The sequence below is a fragment of the Dipodomys ordii genome, unplaced genomic scaffold, assembly GCF_000151885.1.
Source record: "Dipodomys ordii isolate 6190 unplaced genomic scaffold, Dord_2.0 Scaffold2, whole genome shotgun sequence".
Classification (NCBI taxonomy): Eukaryota; Metazoa; Chordata; class Mammalia; order Rodentia; family Heteromyidae; genus Dipodomys; species Dipodomys ordii.
The window spans coordinates 4420753-4442188 of NW_012267218.1; the positions used below are offsets into that span (position 1 = coordinate 4420753).

At 52.1% G+C, this 21436-nt stretch overlaps 1 protein-coding gene across 1 annotated transcript in view; it reads right to left on the reverse strand.

Annotated features, from left to right (window-relative positions):
• Positions 1-1346: 1346 nt before the first annotated feature.
• Positions 1347-21436, reverse strand: part of LOC105984431 (cholesterol 24-hydroxylase) — a 29327-nt gene continuing 9237 nt past the window's right edge. Inside the window, exons 4-15 of the mRNA XM_013014608.1 lie at positions 15080-15153; positions 14604-14690; positions 13363-13501; positions 12225-12335; positions 11563-11713; positions 10957-11019; positions 8918-8990; positions 7311-7395; positions 6674-6784; positions 3272-3360; positions 2715-2781; positions 1347-2073 (exon numbers count right to left, since the gene is read on the reverse strand). Coding sequence (XP_012870062.1) covers positions 1903-2073; positions 2715-2781; positions 3272-3360; positions 6674-6784; positions 7311-7395; positions 8918-8990; positions 10957-11019; positions 11563-11713; positions 12225-12335; positions 13363-13501; positions 14604-14690; positions 15080-15153 — 1221 coding nt within the window. The 3' untranslated portion in view covers positions 1347-1902. The remainder of the gene's footprint in view (positions 2074-2714; positions 2782-3271; positions 3361-6673; positions 6785-7310; positions 7396-8917; positions 8991-10956; positions 11020-11562; positions 11714-12224; positions 12336-13362; positions 13502-14603; positions 14691-15079; positions 15154-21436) is intronic.

Consider the following 21436-nt stretch of genomic DNA (forward strand, 5'->3'; position numbering starts at 1 on the left):
CCACTTGGTGAGGCGGGTGAAGCCCGGCTGGGCCCTCTCCAGGCTCCAGGGCCTGCTATGTGTCCCACCGCCCGGCCTAGGCCCCCTCCGGACGCTGCGATGGGGCCTGGTCCGGCTCCCAGATCCCTCCCGGACCCCACCCCCAGGTGAGTCGGACCTCGGTGGCGCCATCTGTGGCCAGTGGGTGCTGGAGATGTCCTGGACCGGGGTTCTGGCCTGCAGGAGGCTGGCCTGCCCCCCCCCCCCCCCCGCCCCGCGCCGGCTTCCCAGCTCCCCGACCCTCGCAGGTGCGGGAGGCGCCTCCCAGCGCCCGGACTGACAGCCGCGAGCGTGCGCCAGGGCGGCCCCGTGCGGCACCTCTGGGAATTGCAGGCCGTGGGGCCCGCTCTTCCCTGTGCAGAAGGCGCAACAAAGTTGCAACAAGCTATAAAGATGCTGAGTGTTGAGAGGCAGGCTCTGAGCCAATCGCCCACGCTGACGAGTGAGTGCTGGTGTTTGTCCTTCCTACAGAAACTGACACCCAAGGGGTAACTGAGACCCAAGTCCCATGGTTAGTGAGGAGTGGGGACAGGATTTGACCCCAGGTGGGCTGGTTGAGTTTCATCCCCTTGCTTGGGCCCTAAAGGTCGCTGCAATTAGATTGGTGACTGCAGCCGGTGCACACCTGGGGAAGGATAGAAAGAAAATAGTCTCTGGTCCCCACCCCTCAGAGGGAATCACCCCTCCCCACAGAAGCTGGAGAAGGGGGCAGACCGGGAACCCAGACACATGTCCCCCCCCCACACCAGTCCTAGTCCGCTCCCCACCTGTACCAAGCATGTTATTTTCTCCCCTGGGGCCTCGGTGTCCTCACCTGCTCCATGGGAAGATACCTTGAAGGCTGGAGCAAATGAGGCAATAGACACCACAGGTTGGTACAAATCTGTGCCCTCCCCGGGGCACAGATGCCAGGCAGGGTGAAGGCAGGGTGGCGTCTGCACACGGTCCCGCGGGAGGAGGCTCGGGCAGGCCCCCCGCTCTGGATGGGCCCAGCGGACATGGCCAGCCGTGTGTGCTGAGCGGGAGGGGAGGCTCTTCCACTCATGCCTGGAGTGCTCGAAGCTCCACAGCCCTCCCTCACCGTCCCAGTGCCACACAGCCCCCAGGGGCAGAATCTCCTTGCAGCCAGGAAACCAGCTTCCACCAAGCTGAGGAAGGCTTCTCCCATGGTGGTGTCTTCTGGGTCTCTAGGAGCATGGGAAGGAATCCTGGCAGCTTCTCCAGCAGCACCCGCCCTGCGCGACAGCACCCTTTCTGAGAGCAGCAAACTGAGGCGAGAACGTGGGCCCAGGCGGGCCGTTCATTCATGCAGTCAACACACATTTATTGGGCATCGACTCTGTGCCAGGCCCTGGGAGGCCCCGGGGGCTCAGAGGTGAAGCACATGTAGCCCCTGCTCTGAGGCGCTCGCAGCCCGGCAGGGTGGCTGGTCACGTCAGCAGACACTCACGATACAGTGTGGTCAGTATGGTGTTAGAGGTAGCACAGGTGATGGGGGATACAGAGAAAGGGCCCCTGGCCCAGCCGGGGGGGGGGTTGGGGTGGGTACAGGGGGGGCTTCCTGGAGGAAGTGGTGTGAAGGGGTCTTCAGGGAGTGAGCGAGACTTTAGGGTGAGGCCAGTGCAGAGAGGAGCAGAGGAGGAGAGACCGGTGGCAGCTGGGAGTCAAGCGGGGCCTGACAGGAAGGCCCCGGAGCCAGCAGGTGGCAGGGAGCACTGAGGGTGCAAAGCAGGCATGGGCGCAGGGCCCCCAGGAGCCGGGGTGGGGGTGGCTGGAGGAAGAGGGGGCACAAGGGGGCTGGCCGTGGGTAGCAGCAGAGGGTGGGCACGGCCCTGGCCTGACGAGTCCCATCCTGCCGAGGCCTCAGCAGGGAGGGGGTGGGGGGGCAGGCTGCCAGCCCCGGGGCCGGAGCGTGCACAGCACGGGGTCCAGCGGCTTGAGTGTGGCCTGCTCCTGCAGCCCGTAGCGCTGCCCGGGCACCAGCCGGAATTCCAGCCTCTGCAGCAGCTTGGCCATGACTACCTTCACCTCCATCTGGCAAGTAGGAGGGAGGGAGAGAGGGAAGAAAGGAGAAACAAGGAAGGAAGGGAGAGAGGAAGGAGGAAGGGAAGGAGGGAGGGAGGGAGGGAGAGAGGAAGGAAGGAAGGAAGGAAGGAAGGAAGGAAGGGAGGGAGGGAAGGTGGGAGGGAAGAAGAAAGGAAGGGAGGGATGGAGGGAGGGAGGAAGGGAAGAAGGGAGAAAGGGAAGAAAGGAGAAACAAGGAAGGGAGAGAGGGAGGGAGGGAGAGAGAAAAGGAGGGAGAGAGAGAGGAATGGAAGGAGGGAGGTAAGAAAAGAGAAACAAGGGAGGAAGGGAGAGAGGGAGGGAGAAAAGGATGAAGGGGAGGGAGGGAGGGAGGAAGGAAGGAAAGGAAAAGGGGGAGGAAGGAAGGAAAAAAAGGAGGGAAGAAGGAAGGCGGGAGGGGGCAATGGAGAAGGAAGGAGGGAGGGATGGGGGGAGGGCGGGAGGGAGGTGTGGAGCAGCAGCAAAGCCTGGCTGCCCTCCTAGTTGAGCTGCTGCTGTCCAGCCCAGCCTCATCCCCACTCGCAGCCCCCAGCCCAGGGGTCCAGCACAGGACCGAGCAGTTCCCACCCTGCAGTCACCCTTGGCCAGGCTTCCAGCCATGTACCTCCTACCTGAGCAAACTGCTGTCCGATGCAGGAGCGGTGGCCCAGGGAGAAAGGGAAGTAGGTAAAGCGAGGCCTGCAGGAAGAGAGGCCCCAGCAGGGTCAGTAGGCGCCAAGAGGCCACACGCCTGTCCCACGTGCCGGGCCATGGAGCCACCCTCGGCAGGCTCTGTGAAGCTCAGGGTCTCCCTTTGGGGCCTGCGTGGTGCCTGTCTGCCTGCTTTGTGCCCCCCAGCTCCCCACAGTCATCCATCACTGAAGCCCCCTTCTGGCTCTGAACTTGTGTGTGGTCTCTGAAGCCCGACTCTCCCCATAATTGCTGGGGTACAGTGAGGCACTGTCCCCACACTACACCCAGACCAGCCATTCCCACATCTCAGACGGGAACCACAGGAGCTGAAGGCGCGGGTCCAGGTCCCGCGGCGTCCCAGTGTCAGATTGACTGAGGTCGAGTGCCGGCAGCTGTGTTTCCTCCAGCCACCTCCCCAGCATCCCCGAGCTGAGCCCCTGTGAGGCCTCCTCCCACGGGGCCCACGCATGAGGCTTGGGTGGGGGGAGGCACTTACTTGGGTGCTCCAGGGCCAAAGCGATCCGGGTTAAATGTCAGCGGGTCCTCAAAATAGGTTTCCATTCGCCCCATGACGTAGGTGCTGAACTGCCAGGCAAAGGAGCTGGTGTTTCTGGCACCCTTTGTACCACCCCACCCACTACAGCCACCCATGGGACGTCTCGGAGCAGAGTAGCCCTACCCTCTATAGGGTGGTGTGGCATTCCACCAGCCCCCTGGGAAATGTCCAAGACCATCATCCTAGGCCTGTGTCACAGCCCGGTGGGGAGTTACAATCATCCCTGTCTTACAGATGGGGACACTGAGGCTCAGAGGGAGGCTCCGTGACTTGTCTGAAGTCACTCAGCAAGCAAGTGGCCAAACAGAATCCAACTTAGATCTGGTGCTAAGAGTCTGGCTTCCTCCCCTGGCTTTTCCCTCCTGCAGCCGCTGCTACTCAGCTCAAGGCTGGCTTTAGCCGCCAGTGCTGGAGCTGGGGGCTGCAGGCTGACCATGGCATCTGTATGCCTCCTGAGAGGGGCTCATGTCTGGCCCTGGAACAGGAACGTGCACCTATCCTGGGGTGCCCTTGGACAAAGAATCTCCAGGGCCCGGCCCACCCTGGCTTCTCAGGGCTGAGTCCAGGGCAGCAGGCGTGGAGGCCTAGAGCAGAGCTGGGAGACGTGAGCAGGAGTCGTAGGAGTGGTAGCTGTGGCCAAGTGCACCTGCTATGTGCCAACAATTCCCGTCAGACCCAGGACATACATCCATCATCTTAACTGATTCTTCTCAACAGACTGGGGGACTCTCACCCCCAGGCTCACAGGAACCTGGAGCTTTGGGGAAGAAGACAGGGAGCCTTGGCTGGGCAAAGAGCCAGCCAAGGAAAAAAAAAAAAAAGAGCCAGCCAAGGCCTTGCCCTGCCTGATGGAAGGGCAAGAGCTAAAGGCAGGTTTGCACGAGGACAGGAGTACGGAAGAAATGATCGGCACCAAGGACGTCACTTTGACGTGAGGACGAGGCTGGAGGAGGCCCCGCAGAGCCCGGGGAAGCTGAGCTGCTCAGCATTTGGGGCTGGATACACATTGCCTGCCACATGCGAACATAAAAATGGATCCTGTCACTGCTGAGTCAGGTCCCACACTCAGGTGCTGAATTCCCGATCTCACAAAGTCACTGTGTCTGAAGCAGGTCTTTAAAGAAGCAAGCAAAATGAAGGTCAGGTCATTAAAGTAGCCCTAACCCCAGGTGGCTGGTGTCCTCCTGATCAGAAGGAGAGACAAGGACACAGACACACACAGGACATCCACAGGAGAACTGGGAGCAGCAGATGGGGTGAAGATGCAGTCACAAGCCACGGAGAACCAAGCTGCCTACACCTTGATCTTGGACTCCCAGCCTTCAGGACTGAGGAAATTCAATTCTGTTGTTGAAGACACTCGCTTGGTCTTCAGCTCTGTCTCCTCCTTCAGGCAGCCTTGACTAAGCCAACGGAGATCTCTACCTCACAGACATACATAATCAACTCTATCCTGCCTGCCTGCCTTCTTTCCTTCCTTTCTTATTCTTTTCTTTTCTATTTATTTATTTATGTATTTATTTATTGTCAGTTGTGGGGCTTGAACTCTGGGCCTGGGCGCTGTCCCTCAGCTCTTCAGCTCAAGGCTAGCTAGCATCTACCACTTGAGCCACAGAGCCACTTCCTCTTTTTCTTTTTCTTTTGTGTGTGTGTGTGTGTGTGTGTGTGTGTGTGTGTGTGTGTGTGTGGTGTGTGTGCCAGTCCCGGGGCTGGGTGCAGTCCCTGAGATTCTTTTTGCTCAAGGCTCTACCACTTGAGCCATAGCTCAACTTTAGGCTTTTTTTTTTTTTTTGAGGGGGGAGGTCATGGGAGAAGTTTATTGAAGATAAAAGTCTCATGGACTTTCCTACCAGGTCTAGCTTTGAACTGAGATCCTCAGATGTCAGCCTCCTGAGTAGCTAGCATTACAGCATTATACTGTCATTAGCTAAACAGCCAAACTTCCAAGGGAAAATGGAAAACTGTAAATGCGGAGTTCCTTCTGAGCTCAAGTTCAGGAGAGGAAAGGATTTCTTTTGGCTAATTGTTGATTTGTTTTGTGACAGGGTCTCACTATGTAAGCGCAGGCTGGCCTGAAACTGGCTAGGTACCTAGGCTGGCCTTGAACTCAGGATCCTTCTTTCTAGCACCCTAAGTGACCGGATTACAGGTATGTACCATCACTATGTCCTGCCTGGAAGGATTTCTTAAACAAAATTAAAAAACAAAACAAAACTTGCCTGATGCCTGTGGCTCACTCCTATAATCCTGCTGCTCAGAAGGCTGAGATCTCAAGATTGAGGTTTGAAGCCAGACAAATAAAAGACTCCTATCTCTAATTAATGAGCAAAAACCTGGAAGTAGAGTTGTGGCTCAAGTGGTAGAGTGTCAGCATTGAGCCCAAAAGCTAAGCAAGAATGTGAGGTCCTGAATTCAAGCCTAGTACCAACACATAAACAAACAAAATCACACACATATAACCCACTAAAATTTTTTTTTAAAGAATACATTACTGAAGACAAGCCATAAATGTGGAGAGGACCTTTACAATACACTTATCAATCAAAGGATTGCCACCTGATTTTTTTTAAGAGTTAACCCAAAAAGAGAGACTAAGCTAGCAAGTGTCACAAGTGTCAGAAGAGGAAGTGAAGTATGAGGTTGTCCCCTGCACTAGGTATCAAGACAGTACAAATGAAGACCACCAGGAAATACTGTTTCCCCACGTATGGGGTTGGAGAGGATGCCCAGCAGCTCTCCTTGCCACTCGTGGGCATCCAAGTTAGCACAAGCACTTGGGAGAACCATTGGGGTCAGCTGGTGAACTTGAGCAAGTCCACATTCAACAACCCCCCCATAGGGTGTTTGCCCCAGAAAAACATTTGCAGACTGTAACAAGACAACACAGATGTTCACAGCTGGGGCAGGGGGGTTCAGGGAGGCCATTCTACATGAAGGAATGCTGGATGGATGAACAAACAAACACATGGATGGATATGTGTACAGATGTGGTGGGAAAGAGGACAGTGGCAGAATGCTGTGGGGGGGGGGGGAAGGACACTAAGACAAATCTGGGTCAGATCTGAATCCAGGTGCATCTATCTTCCTCTCTCCAGCTGTGTGTGACCCCAGGACTGTAACAGACCCTCTCTGAACCTTGGTGTCCTTAACTGTATGTGAGGCTCCCTGCTAGAATCATCCACGCCATCTTAGGTCAGACAGTGTAAAGGGGAAAAGACCTCACAGGGTCACAGTGAGACTCAGACAGAGAGCAGCGAAGTTGGTGGCGGGGTGAAAACGGCTCCCCGACCTTCATGGTGAGCCCCGAATTGGCCACCCTGGGAGCAGCAGGGCCCCACGCACCAGGAGCGGGGTGTTCCCTGGGACTCTGACCCCGTCGATCAAGGTCTCCTCCTCCAGCAGGCGGAAGGTGCCCCAGGCTGGGGGGTACAGCCTCAGCGATTCTTTCAGGACCTAAGAAGGTCACCCCAGAGAGGTCAGGAGGTCCCACACGAGAGCCAGCGACACCCCCGCACCCACCTCACTCCCGCTCACGGAGCAGAATGCACCCCACTGCCCGGAACTGGACCTTCGGCCCCCCCAGACATCCACTTCAGCCTTACGCCTGACCCTTCGTGTGACCAGGTGAGAAACTGAGGCCCCGAGGAAAGGAACTAGAAGCCAGGCTCCTCCCACGGCAGAGCACCTGCGGTCCGGAAGCAAGCTGTGTGCCTGGGCCTGGGGAAGCAGGGCCTCCCTGGGCGTGGGCAGTGCGGACGGGCCAGACGGGCACTGTGGTGGAAGCCAGGCTTGGGGAGATCGGGCCTTGCCCACCAGTGCAGCCGAGGCACCGCTTCCTAGAGGACCTATTTCCCACCTTAGCTCCAGTGCCACGGCAGGGCAGCGTGGCCTCCCAGGGTTCACGGGCGCTGCAGAATGTGAGAACTACTGAAGGGCCCAGGAGTCACCCACATGTGTCCAGAAGCTTCTACGCGCACACCTGAGACAGGTACTGCAGTCTCCCCAGGTCCTCATAGTCCAGGTGCCTCTTGGAGCCGATGACCTCATCCACCTCAGCCTGAAGCCTATCCAGTAAGACAAAGACAAGTTCACCTCCCAAGAGAGACCTTCGCCCACACTGAATTGAAGCAGAAGAATGGAAGGGCTGGAGGTATGGCTCAAGTAGGAGAGTGTTTACCTAGCAAGTATAAGGTCCTGAGTTCAAGTCTCAGTACAATAATAATAATAATAATAGCAATGGAAGGAAGATGGAAGTGAGAGGGTGGGCCTTTCCACCTGCCATGCTGCCTGCTCCATTTGAAAGACCACAACTAGCTGCCATTGCCAAAGCAGGACCAACTAGGAGACTACGTGCCAGGGGCCTTAAGCCCCCACCCTTGGTATCTGATGCTTGGAATTGGCCATAGGCACCTGAGAGGCCTCTGGATGAAGATGCCCACCGTGGCTGGGTGACAGCAGCCCACAGCTGGAAACCGCAGCTGCAGTGGCCCAAGGAGGCTGGCTGGGAACTCTCAGATGTGCAGACAATGTAACAAGCAGTGTGGAATTGGATACTTCACACTCATTAGGGCGACGATTAGGGGGAAGAAAAAACCAGCAAGTGCTCATTAGCTGACAGTGGTGGCAAGGTCTGAAATCCCAGCATTCGGGAGGCTGGGGCCGGAGGATCCCCAGTTGGAAGCCAGCCTGGGCTACATAGCAAGACTCTGTCTCCAAAAAAAGAAAAAAAAAAAAGACAAGAATAGAGAAAAGGAGGGATGGAACAGCACAAGTGCATGGAGAATGTGGGGAGACTGGAACCCTCATTCTCTGTCACTGAGAATGGAACGTGGTGTAGCAGTCATGGAAAACTGTCTGGCGACTGAAAACAAAACTAGAATCTACCATATGATCTAGCAATCCCACAGCTGGTATAATCCCAAAGGAACTGAAAGAGATAGCTGCCCATCCATATCCACAAACTGGCTGACTTGAAGGAAACAAAAGCAAGCCAAGGGTCTCACTGTCTGGGGACAGACAGGTGGAGAGGTAAAAGTGTTCCATCCATACAGTGGAATAGTATTCAGCTCTGACTCCGCTTATAAAATGGATGAAACTTTAGGAAATGATGCTGAGTGAAGGTAAGCCAGGCATGGAAGAATACTCACCGCCCAATGCCACTTCCATGAGGCACCCAGAATGGGTAACTCCTAGGTGTAGGGAGGGGAGGTGGCTTATTTTATGGGGGCAGGGTTCAAATCGGGAACATGTAGATGGATGGTGGTGATGGCGGTACAGCACTGTCATCTACTGGTGCCCTTAAGCTGTATGCTTAACAATAATTGCAATAAGGCCAAGGTGCTAGAGGCTCCTGTTTTCCATCCTAGTTACTCAGGAGGTCAAGATTAAGGATTGCAGTTTGAAGCCAGACTAGGCAGGAAAGTCTGTGAGACTCTCATCTCAAATTCATCACCGAAACAAAGATTGTATAGTGTACATGGGAAGGTTTCAGTCACATAAGGGGGGAAACAGGTAGTGTCAGAGCAAGGAGAGAGAGAGAGAGAGAGGGAGAGAGAGAGAGAGAGAGCACCTTTGTCAGCCTCGTACCTCGCCACAATCTCAGGCTGACGAGATAGCTCCATTACCGTGAAGGCCAGGTGATTGGCAGAAGTCTCATGCCCTGCAGGAAGAAGAGAGAGGCTGCTCCTGTGGCACTGTGCCGGCTGCTGGCCACGGCCCCTGGGGGCTTCTGGCAGCAGCTATGACACACATCTGCCCCAGCAGCGGAGCTATGAAGTCTGCCTGCTCCACACCCTGCATCAGCCAGTGTGGCCCGGCACACCCACTTCCAGGCTTTAGAACTCCTTCCTGCCACCATCGCCTGAGCCTCGCCAGCCTGGAGGATGAACGCCCCCATTTTGCAGGAAGGAAAAGTGAGCTAAGAAGGGTGTGACTGAATTCCAAAATGTCTGAGATCAAGGCCTCTCCTGTCCTAGGGACTGGCAGGTGAGTGCCTGACCAGAAGACAGGGGTCATGCCAGGAGGCTGATTCTCCTGTCTGGCAGCTTCTGACCAGGTTAGTGGGGTCAAAACCACCAACCAAGCCTGGAGGGGACCTAAGTGTCACATGAATGTACTTGGGGGGCACAGGTGGCTTACAGAGACCACCACCACCCAGCCATGCCGGCTCACAAGAGAGGCAAGGCCACCTATGCCCGAGATCTCATGCTGGGGAAGCTCAGGAGGGCCAGGATGGGGACAGGTGCAGGCAAAGGCTGGCCTGGGCATGAACAGCCTCTGTACTACGAGCTGTGACTATAGCAGAACGCAGCCCTTCGGGGCTTCAGGTTCCTCCCAGGCAACAGCAGAAGAAATGAGACCTACCCTGCTGTTCTGGGCCCCCTGGAGCATCTGGGGGCTATGAGGTTTATTCCTTCGTTACTGGGAGACTGGACAGAAATGTGAACAATGCTTTACCTTGCTTTATTGAGGGGATGACTCAGCCCCAGCTTATCCTGAAGCTATAACCCAGACCTGAGCCCTGGTGGCAGAAAAGAGAGTAGGTCCAGCCAGGCACTAGTGGCTCACACCTGTAATCCTAGCTACTCAGGAGGCTGAGCTCTGAGGATCTCAGCTCAGAGCAGCCCAGGCAGAATGCCCATGAGATTCTTATCTCCAATTAACCACCAAAAAGCTGGAAGAGAAGCTGTGGCTCAAGTGGTAGAGTACCAGCCTTGAGTGTGTGTGGGGGGAGCCGAGCAAAAACACAAGGTCCTGAGTTCAAGCTCAAGCTCCGCATACACACACACACACACCACAAAGAAAATGAGTCCCCTTGACCTGTGCAGGGACAATGCCCTGCAGTATGGCTGGGCATCATTTCTGTATGGGCTTCTCTCCACCTGAATGGCCCTCCACCACAGACACATGACAGAGGCCCCACCAACCGCCATCTGCTGTCCACCTTGACCATCAAACTGTGCATGGCCCCTTGTCTCATGCACTTTTGCCCTCCTGGCACCCAGCATTCACTCATGTGTTCACTCATCCCATCCAGTCTGGGTGGGAACACACAGCAGGGCGCACAGTGCAGCTCAGGCATCAGGTAGCCCTCCCACCTGGTGAGGAAGACACGCCTCAGTTTACCATAGACAAATCGACTGCCTAAAGCTTCCACATTTTCTAGCAGAGAAGACGTGGGTCCCATGACCAGCTTTTTCCCTGGGAGCCCAGGCAATGGAGAAGGGCTTCCTGAGGCAGGGACAGCTCCAGACCCACTGGAGGATGCGTTTTCTAGGTGTCCAGTGACACTCGGGAAATAACCGACAAGCACATGAATGGAGCTGCTCAGCTGTTTGTGCCAATGCAGCGAAGACCTCCCCACAAATTCTGAAGGAGGGGGAGACTTGGATTCAAGGGTGGGGCTCTCTTGAGCCTAATGATGGCTTCACAAACACCCAAGATGGCCAGCCCTATCACCAAGTTGGAAGACTGCTTTTGTTCATCTGGATTTACCCTCAATATTCCAGGGGTACCCAGGCCCCAGTACTTCGGGGGGGACTCTGCTCTAAAAACCCCAGATCTCTTTCTCGGGGTTCGAATGGCCCCCCACATCCTACCGTGTCATGCCCAGGGAAGGTACACACCAGCAATGAAGAAGGTGACGAAGTTGTCCAACAGAACTTCGTCGTCCTGGGCCCCCTCCTCAGCTGAAAGACAAGCAGAAGACACTCAGCTCCAGAGCCCCAGGAGAGGCCTGGCCCGCGGTCCCCACAGCTCATAAAGAACCATGTTTCTTCTCTGAACCCAGAGATAGACAGGTCTAGGATGACGAGTGATGGATTGTGGGACAGAAACACAATCGGCCTGTTAGTCTGCCTTGGCCCTTCTGGGTCCTACCCAGCCCCTGAACCTGCCCCTAGCTAGTCTACAACCAGAAATGGCCCACCTCTCCATGGCCTGGACTCATTCATGCCCCCACCCTGGCCACACCCCCTAGTCCCACCCACTCGTGGCCACACCCCTGGCCTCACCCACCCTGTAGTGTCCTGACCACACCCATCCCTGGCCACACCCACCCTTGACCACACCCCAGTCCCACCCACTCGTGGCCACACCCACCCATGGTCACACCCCAAGTCCCACCCTTTGCCACACCCATTCGTGGCCACGCCCACCAGTGCCCCGCCCCGCTTGTGGCCCCGCCCCACGTCCTCCTCCTCCTCCGCAGCCCCGCCTAGGGCGCCCCGCACCTTTGAGGATCTGCGTGAGCACGTCGGAGGGGATGTTCTCCCCCCTCTTCAGCGCCTCCCGGCGCCGCTGCACCCAGTCCTTGCCCACCTGGCGCAGAAGGCGCACGCTCTCCCGGATCTCGCGCAGCTGCTTCCTTTTGCCTGGCATGAACTGAAGGAGAGCTCCAGCTCCAGGGACCCCTGAATTCACATCCCTTCCACACCCCCCTACACACACCCTCCGACAGCCTGGCCAGCCCGGAGGCCCGAAAATCGTGAGAAAATTCTGGAGAGGCTAAAGCAGTCAGGGAGACCAGATGGCGAGGACGGCACACTGAGTCTGCGCGTCAGCCTCCCCTCCTACCACAGCCCTGTAGCCCTGGGACTCTGGGAGGGGCCTCGGAGCAGTTAGGATTGCCGGACTGCCCGAGGGAAGTCAAGACAGACAGACCAGGGGCATGGGCCATGGCGAAGCCGCCATGACCATCCTGGACAGTCCCCTTTGGGGAGAGAACACGAAAGATGACCTCCTAACCGACAGTAGGCCGCAGTACTAGAGTGACTCCCCTTGGAGGCCAGGGAAGCGAATCCCGAGCCGGAATTTAAAACCCATTCTGAAGGAGCTGCTCCAGCCAACACAGACAGCCCAGCCACGGGGCTGATCACTCGGGGTGGGGCAGTACCTTCGCCAGAGTGTTGCGGGACGCACTGATACCCTCCAGCATCACCTTCACCGCTTGGGACAGGGGCTTCTGGGCACCCAGCAGCATGCTGGTCTCCATCCCAAAAGCTGCCTGGGGAGAGAGAGGGGCAAGGTCATATCTGGGGTGGGAGGTCCTGCAGAATCTGGCATATTCTGCTGGATCTCAGGCATTCCTGTGTCCACTGTGGTTCAGGTCATGCTGTCCACTCCTCTGACAATTCAGGGCAAGTCCAGCCCCCCTGGGAAGTCCTGAGGACGCAGCAGCACACACAGCTACTTGATAAGCAGTGAAGACAACCTTCCTCGGACATCACTGTGCCCCTGGCCTCACAGTGCATCCCTAGAAGGATGATGGCGGTGACGAAGACTCCAGTCACAGCCCCACAGAGAACTGGCCTGAGCTGCCTGCATCTGGCCTTCAGGATTAACTGCTCTGTGCTGTCTGTCCATGCCCCATGGTTGCAGAGGGACTTCGGTCTGGGAGCAGGCAAGCCTGCGATCAGGTCCTGCCTTGGCCACTGACCAGCCCAGGCCAGGCTCTACACCTCTCAGGGCCTGTTTCTGGAGAACGTGTAGTAGCCCCAGTCTCACACTAGGATTCTTTGAATATTCAAGGAGACAAAAAAGTATGGAAAATAGGGGCTGGGTGTAGTGGTACATATGTATAATCCCAGCCACTCAGCAGGCAGAAGTAGGAGGATCATAGCCTGAGGCAGGCCCCAGGCCAAAACTTGAGACTTTGCCTGACCAAAATAAAAGCATAAAAGGGCAGAGATGTGGCTCAAGTGGTAGAATGCCTGCCTATTAAGTACAAGGTCATAAATTCAAACTCTAGGACTCTGATAAACAAGGAAAGGAAAGAAGAAGAAAGAAAAGGAGGGAAAGAAAGAACAAAAGAGAGAGAGAGGGGAAAGAAATAGAAAAAAGAAATGAAAGAAAAAAGAAAGGAAGGAAGGAAAGAAAGAAAGGAAAGAAAGAAAAAAAGAGAGAAGAAAGAAAAGAAAAAAGATGCAGCTGGGATCTGGGAGAGCAGGAGGAAGGGAAAGAGAACATGGGAAGGGGGTAGAGAAGAGGATCTTTGGCAGCCCCCCCACACACACACCAGTGCCATGCCTCACCTTGGCCAAGATGTCCATGGTGGCACAGGTCAGCATGTCCTGCATGGACACGGGGGTCTGCCCATCTGCCTTGGCTTCCAGGATCTCCACCAGCTGCTCAGCCTTCTCATTGAATGTCTCCATCAAGCTCACCAAGGAGCTGGGGAAAAGCATGGGCATCAGCCGCCACAGGGGGCCAGCCTTGTCTGGACTGCAGTGAGTACCCCCAGAGACCCTCCCAGCCTCCCCAAGGCCCCAGCTTTCAGTCACTGAACTAAGCCTTGGGATCTCACCATTCCCTCCCCTTCGGATGGACACCATTCCTTTGCCATTACTACATGGTTCTTCTGGCTGCCAGGGTTCTCCTCAGCTCTGACTCAAAAGAAACATGGCAGCATTGGACCTCTGGGGCCTCCTGGATTTCATGACACAGCCTCGCTGCTCCCTTCCCACCCCTCTGCTCACACTGTCCACTCCACGTACCTCCCTGCCTAGGCCACTGTATTTGAGCACCTAAGTCTATGTGGAAATGGGTTTTCAGAAACCACCTGCATCTCAGAGCTCAGAGCTATCCTGGACAACTCATCTCCCTGACACAGAGCTTAAAAAAATGAATAGAACAAGGGCTGGGAGCATGGCTCAAGTGGTAGAGCACCTGTCTAGCAAGCACCAAGGGGGGAAAAAAGCACAAAAAGATGCATTTCAAACAAATAAAACCAGCAAGCAAAGGAAGGAGAAAGGGAGGTTACCACTTTGTCTATTATGTAAGTCTGAGTTCTTAGTAATAGATGGTGCTGCTTTTATAATGTCAAAATGTCTCTTAATATTTATTGATCCAGATATCCTTTATCCTATCATTCTCTCTTTTTGTGTATGCCAGTACTAGGGATTGAACTCAGGATCTGAATACTGTTCCTGAACCTTTTTCACTCATGGCTGGCACTCTACCACTTGAACAACACCTCCACTTCTGGCTGTTAATTGGAGATAAGAGTCTGGGACTTTGCTGCCCAGGCTGGCTTGAACAGAGATCCTCAGATCTCAGGCTCCTGAGTAGCTGGGATCACAGGCATGTCGTTCTACCTTTTGGCCATGAGTGCTTTCCCTTTCTCCTCTCCCTTTAGCTGGGTAGAGCTCTTTGGAGGGTGCCCTGCTTCCCTCAGGCCCCTTTTCTGCAACACACACACACACACACACACACACACACACACACATACACCCCACCACGCAGCCAGCACCCATCCACCTGCAGCCCCACTCACCTGCGGCTGAAGGCCAGGTCCATGACTCTCCGCTGCTTGTGCCAGCGCTCGTAGTCACACTCAGACACCAAGCCCTGGCCAAACAGTCTGTGGGAGACACATGCTTGGTGGCCTCAGGTCACCTAGGAAGTCGAGTAGGTCCTGGAACTAACAGGGTATGTCTGCACCAGACCCCTGCTGGATTGTCCACCCGGGCGCAGTACTTGGGGAACGCAACACTTTTACCACAATGGAAAGTAAGTGGCGTCCATGTATTGAAAAATGTACAATTGTTATTATGTCTATTAGAAAATAATTAAGAAGCAGGGCAGCTGTGTGCCCTCGCCTCAGCCTGGCCCCTTCCTCCCACCCCACCCCACCTCCCACAGAGGGGAAGAGGAGGAACAACATGCAAACGACACACAGAGGCTCACGGTGCATGGGGCACCCGCCAGGTACCCAGCTTGCAGCAGAAGCCTTCCTGCTGCCTGCCTTACCTCTCCCCAAACACGGTCTGGATGGCACGGTACATCTTGGAGTCCTTGTTGTACTTGGTTGACATCAGGAACTTCTAAACATCCCCCCCCAATACAACATGAGCAGGGCACTCGGGAGAGACCTCAAAGGACTCTCATTAACTACACCCCAGCGCATGGCATCAGCTGAACACCAGCCCGATAACTGCAGGGGTGATAGTATGAGAGCTTCTGCCATCTGACCACAAGTCTGTCTTCAGTTGGGGGTAGGGATAAGGAAAATAGAGCCCAGAGAGGCTGAGTAATTTTCCTGCAGCCACGCAACTGGAGGTGGGCCCAGGGGTGCTTGGACCCCACACTATATAACTTCCAGAATAGCAGCGGGAGGATGCACTGCTCTGATGGCACAGTGGGAAGGGGACAGGCCCTGGGGTGGGGCTCAGGATCCAGGGGAGGCCCTTGGCATAGACCCAGTGTCATCAGCCCTAACCCATTCTCTGGTATATAAGGAGACTTCCTGGAGGAGGACCAACTTGCCTCCCCCAGAGCTGGACAGTAGCCTTAGCCAACAGCTCTGATTCAGAGTAGCCGGGTGGTAGCCCCACTGGGGCTGGAGGCTGCTGGCTTGAACTGAGATCCAGGTTCAGCAGCTCCACCCCATCGCTTGCTAACTCTAGCACTCCTCTGCTCAGCTTGGGCTGAGGAGGAAGGCCATTCTTTAGGGAAAGTGTTGAGAATGGCCCCTTCTCAGCCAGGGCACGTTCGTCCCACAGCTGGACACGTGCTGTAGTGATAATCATTTTTCAAAGTAGCCCAAGGTCACACTCATGATGGATAAAGCATTTGAACCCGGGCAGTTTGCTGCCCGAGGACGGGAGAGAAGGCTGTGGCCCAGGCTGAGGGAAGCAGCAGCGAATGGAGTATGGCGGGCAGCGGCCACCAGCCCAGAGCAGAGGCCACCCTGGACGTGAACTTTGTCTGTGGGAGGTGGAAGCAGGAGGTGATTTCTCAGCTAGCTTCTGTGGATCTCTATTCGCTCTCTCCCTCCCCCTCTCTTTCCCTCTTCCCTTTCCCCTCTCTATCTGTAATATCAAGTTTTCAGCTGAAGAGAAATTCCAGAGGTGGCTGACTTTGCATCATGAGCCACCTCCACTGTCATCTGTAAACTATGTTCTGTCATCACCCTGTCCCCACCAAGAGGAAGGAAGACTGTGGCAGTAAACATCCTCCTACCCCTCTCGAGACCCCCAGTGGTCTGAGGTCTGCATCGGCTCTTCCCAACTGGAACTAGCGATCCCCACCACCAGGCATCCCACCACCAGGCGGCCCTCACAGCTTCTGTCTCAGAGGCTGGGGAGCCTGTGATGACCTCCTTTGCTGGGCTTTAGGGTATGAAGGATGAAGGACAGCCACCCTCCCTGATGGCACACCCAGAGGCAGTAACAGCTGGGCCTCGCCTTCTGCCATAAAGAACCAGAAAACTCAGCAAAAAAAAAAAAAAAAATGTATGCAATGTCTGTTGGCGGACACTTTTCCAACAGGATTGTGAGCCAGAAGAAGGAAAAAGAAAGGCGGAAACTCTGTGACCTAGAGTTATCCCAACTTTGTACCTGGAGGTAATACCAGAACAATGACACTAAAAGAAGAGCCCCAAAGATAGTCTAACAGCCTTACCAAGTTGAACAGACAGAGATCAGATCCAGGTAGGCCATGGCAGAAATTCACAAACCAAGATACCAGAGAGGAGCCATGTATAGAAAGAGCTCTTCTGGGCTGGGAATGTGGCTTAGTGATAGAGTGCTTGCCTAGCATGCATGAAGCCCTGGGTTCCATTCCTCAGTACCACATACACAGAAAAAGGCTGATGTGGTGCTGTGACTCAAGTGGTAGAGTGCTAGCCTTGAGCAAAAAGAAGCTCAGGGACAGTGCCCAGACCCTGAGTTCAAGCCCCAGGACTGGCAAAAGAAGAGAAAAAGGGGGGGAGGGAGGGAGGGAGGGAGGGAAAGAGGGAGGGAGGAAGAGAATTAAAAAGAGCTCTTCTGCATGGAGTCCCTGGAGTATTTGATGAATAGGAGTCTGTGCACATGTAGGGTAAAACCTTCAAGACTTGGTCAAGAGGGAGAATCAATGAATAACAGGGAAACAGCTCTGGTTACTGTTATACAATAATAAGAGCTTACACAATAATTATTCAAGTTCCAGGAATTACTCAAGTTCCCACTGGCCAAAATTGACCCACTCTAGGCTCCAAAGCCCGCAGCAGAGGCACCAGAAGGACAGACCAGAAGGCTCTAGATATACCCACTATCCTTAATGGTGGGGATACACTGGCTCTGGATATACTCATTTATTGTCCACTTGATAAAAGCCTCAAAGCAAGGCTGAGAAGGATTCAACTGCTCTGCAAGTAACTTCCCTGCCTGTCAGACTGAACTCCCAACAGTCTTAAAAGGAATAAGAAAAAAAAATAAACAGGGTCTTACTATGTTGTCTAGGCTGGCCTTGAACTGAACTTAAGCAGTCCTGTGGCTGGAACGACAGGTGCACAACTCACCCTTAAAACAAAATTTGATGCTCAACAATATAAAATTCACAATGCCCAGCATCTACAAAAAAGCTACTAAATGGGCCATTCAGGAAAGTCTAATCTGTAAGTAGGTCTAGAAATAAGAAGCGTGATAGAATTAGCAGATGAGAACTTTCATGTGCTTGTTATAGACATTATAAATGTGTTCAAGGGGCTGGGAAGGTGGCTCAGTGGTAGAGTGCTTGCCTCATATGCATGAAGCCCTGGGTTCGATTCCTTAGCAAGCCAGAAGTGGCACTGTGGCTCAAGTGGTAGAGTGCTCGCCTTGAGCTGACGAGCTGAGGGACAGCATCTACACCCTGAGTTCAAGCTCCATGACCGACCCCCTCACCCAAAAAAATTGTTCAGGCCAAGAAGTTCAAAGAATGCCAGGTGAAATTAATGTAAACAAGTACCCCAGCTAGATTGTAATTTAATTTGTGAAACTGATGATAAAGTTATAAAAGTAGACAGAGATGAAGTAGTATAATGTTTGAGGGTGGACTGATAAAGGCCTGACTAAGGATAATATCATAAACTCGAAGGTAACCACTGAGAGAGAGGAAGGAAGCTAATAAGTCAATAGTGGAGATACAGCAGAATATTAAACATATTTTATCCAAAAGGAGGCAGGAAAAGAGATCAAACAATAAAAAAGCAGAAAAACATGATTAGATTTAAACCCAGCTACAAAAGTAATGACATTATCCCGGTGTGACATGCATCTATATTCCTAGCTATTCAGGAGGCTGAGTCAAGAATATCACTCTTGAGCCCAGGAATTTGAGACCAGCCAGGAAAAAAAAAAAAACTATCTTAACAACAACAGCAACAACAAACAGTAGGCTCATGCCTGTAATCCCACCTGCTCAGAAAGTGGAGATCTGGGGTATTGATGTTTAAGACCATCCCAGAAAAAAGTTCCTGAGATCCCCGTCCACCCCTTCCACCCAATCTCAACACAAAAAACTAGGTATGGTGGTGTGAACCTATCATCCAACTACTGCCAAAAGTATAAACAGGAGAATCATGGTCCAGGCTGACCTGGGCATAAACATGAGACCTTACTTCAAAAATAACCAAAGCACTATCCCATAATACTGTGAAATTTATGTAATACTTAATCTCAATAAAGAAATTAAAAAAAAACAATGCAACTGGGCACCTCTAATCCTAGCTACTCAGGCTGAGATCTGAGGATCATAGTTGTTTGAAGCCAGCCTCGGCAGGAAATTCTGTAAGACTCATCTCCAACTAAGTACCACAAAAGCTGGAAGTGGAGCTGTGGTTCAAGAGGTAGAGTGCTAGCCTTAAGCAAAAGAAGCTCAGGGACAGTGCCTACGTCCTAAGTTTAAGCTCCAGTACTGGCACAAAGTACAACAAAAACCCAGTGAGGTCAAAATTAAAATGATTGGAGATATACCATGCAGTTCTAAGCCTAAGAAAGCTGAAGAGTTATACAAAAGCAGAGGAGGTGTAGTGAGGATAAGGAGAGGCATTTCTAAGTATAAGTGAGGCAATTCATCATGAAAACCTAACAATACTAAATACATACATGCCTAATAATGGGACTTTACAATACTGATAGAACTGAAAGTAGAAATAGGCAAGTCCATGACTTTGGTTGGAGAGCTCAACAAACCTCACCCACTAATTGCCAGAATAAGTAGAAAGTAAATTAGTAGGAATTTGGATGACTTGAGTAACATTATTGACCAAGTTTGTCATATTGATATTTCTTTCTTTCTTTCTTTCTTTCTTTCTTTCTTTCTTTCTTTCTTTCTTTTTGTTTGTTTCTTTTCTTTTTTTTTTTGGCGGTCGTGGGGCTTGAACTCTGGGCCTGGGCACTGTCCCTGAGCTTTTCAGCTCAAGACTAGCTCTCCACCACTTGAGCCACAGCGCCACTTCTGGTTTTCTAGTGGTTTACTAGAGATAAGGGTTTCACAGACTTTCCTGCCTGGGCTGGCTTTGAACCATGATCCTCAAATCTCAGCCTCCTGAGTAGCTAGGATTACAGGCCTGAGCCACCAGCTCCCAGCAATATTGACATTTCTAAAGTAGTCCATTCAACAATGACAGGATATATATTCTTTTTTAAGCATTGGTGAACATTCCTCAAAATGGACCATTAAACAAGTTTTGAGTAATTTTTTTTTTCCAATTCTGGAGCCTGAACTCTAGGCCTGGGCACTGTCTCTCAGCTCTTCAGCTCAAGGCTAGCACTCTACACTTGATCCACAGTGCTACTTCCAGCTTTTTCTGCTTATGTGGTACTGAGGAATCAAACCCAGGGCCTCATACATGCAAGGCAAGCACTCTACCACTGAGCTACCTTCCCATCCCTTGAGTAATTTAAAAGGACTAAATCTTGGTAAATATTTTCTCTGATCATACTGGATTAAATAAGACATCATTAACAGAATATCCTACAGAGTCTGGAATATACAATAATGTTTAGAAGTAGTATATACCTTTAAAAAAACCCATATTTCAAAAAGGAAATTACAAGGGAAGGTATAAAATATTTTGAACTGAGTGAAAATGAAAATATACCACATGAAAATTTATGGTAATTTTCCCTTTAAAAATCTATTATCTAAACTTTTATCTCAGAAAATTAGAACAAGAACAAATTAAGCACAAAGTGACTAAGAAAATTTAAAAGATCAGAAATTAATAGAAAGTGAACCAACAGCAAGAGAAAAGTAATAAGATCAAAAGCTTGCCCTTTGCCACGGTGAATAAACCTCATTAAACTCATTACTGACCAGTAAATAAAAGAAAATCTGAGAATGATTCTCAGAAATAGAAGGAACAGCCCTACAGATCCTATAGTCATCAAAAAAGAAGACAAAGTATGAATACCTTTCTGCCAATTATTTAAACAATTTCAGTGAAATGGAAAAGTTCTTTGAAAGATAAATTACCAGCCAAGAAGAATAGAAAGCCTGACTGACCATGTACTAATTAAAGAAATTGAGAAGGAAAGTATGACTCATGCTACAATAGTAGTAAGCCCATGTTATTCTAAGTGACATAATCTAGTCTCAAAAGGACAAATAGAGTATGACTCCACCTATGTGGTAGCTAAAGTAGTCAAATTAATATGGACAGAGAGAAAAATGCCAATTGCCAAGGGCTGGGAGAGGGACAGTGTGGGGGAGGGGAGCAGGGGATGTTTGATGAGTTTGTGTTTGGGAAGATGAAATAACCAGAAGATGGATGGGGATGATGGAAATAACGCTAAGAACACATTCAGTGTTCCTGAACTATATGCCTAAAATGGCTAAAACTGGTCCAAATGTGGTGGCCCATCCATAATCCCAGCTACTTGGGAAGTGGACATCAGAAGAATTAAGGTTCAAGGACAACCTGAGCAAAAAGTTCATGAAATCCCATCTCAAGCAACAGAAAAGCTGGGCATAGTGGTATACACCTGTCATCTCAGCTCCATGAGAAGCATACGAATGGGGATCAGAGTCCATGAAGGCCCAAGCATGTATGTGAGGTACTATCTGAAAATAACAAAAGCAAAAAGGGCTAGAGGCATGGATCAAGTGGTAGAAGCCTAACCTGGCAAACACAAGGCCCTGAGTTATACCTTAGTACCTCCAGAAAAATGTTAAAATTTTGATCTTTTATGTTTTATTTTACCAAAAGTTAAAACACGTTTAAATATATATTTAATCAATTTTATTTATTGTTTTGTTTATGTGGTACCAAGGAATTAAACCCAGGACCTCATGCATGCTAGGCAAGCACTCTACCACTAAGCCACATTCCCAACCCTAAATATATATTTCTTTTTTTTT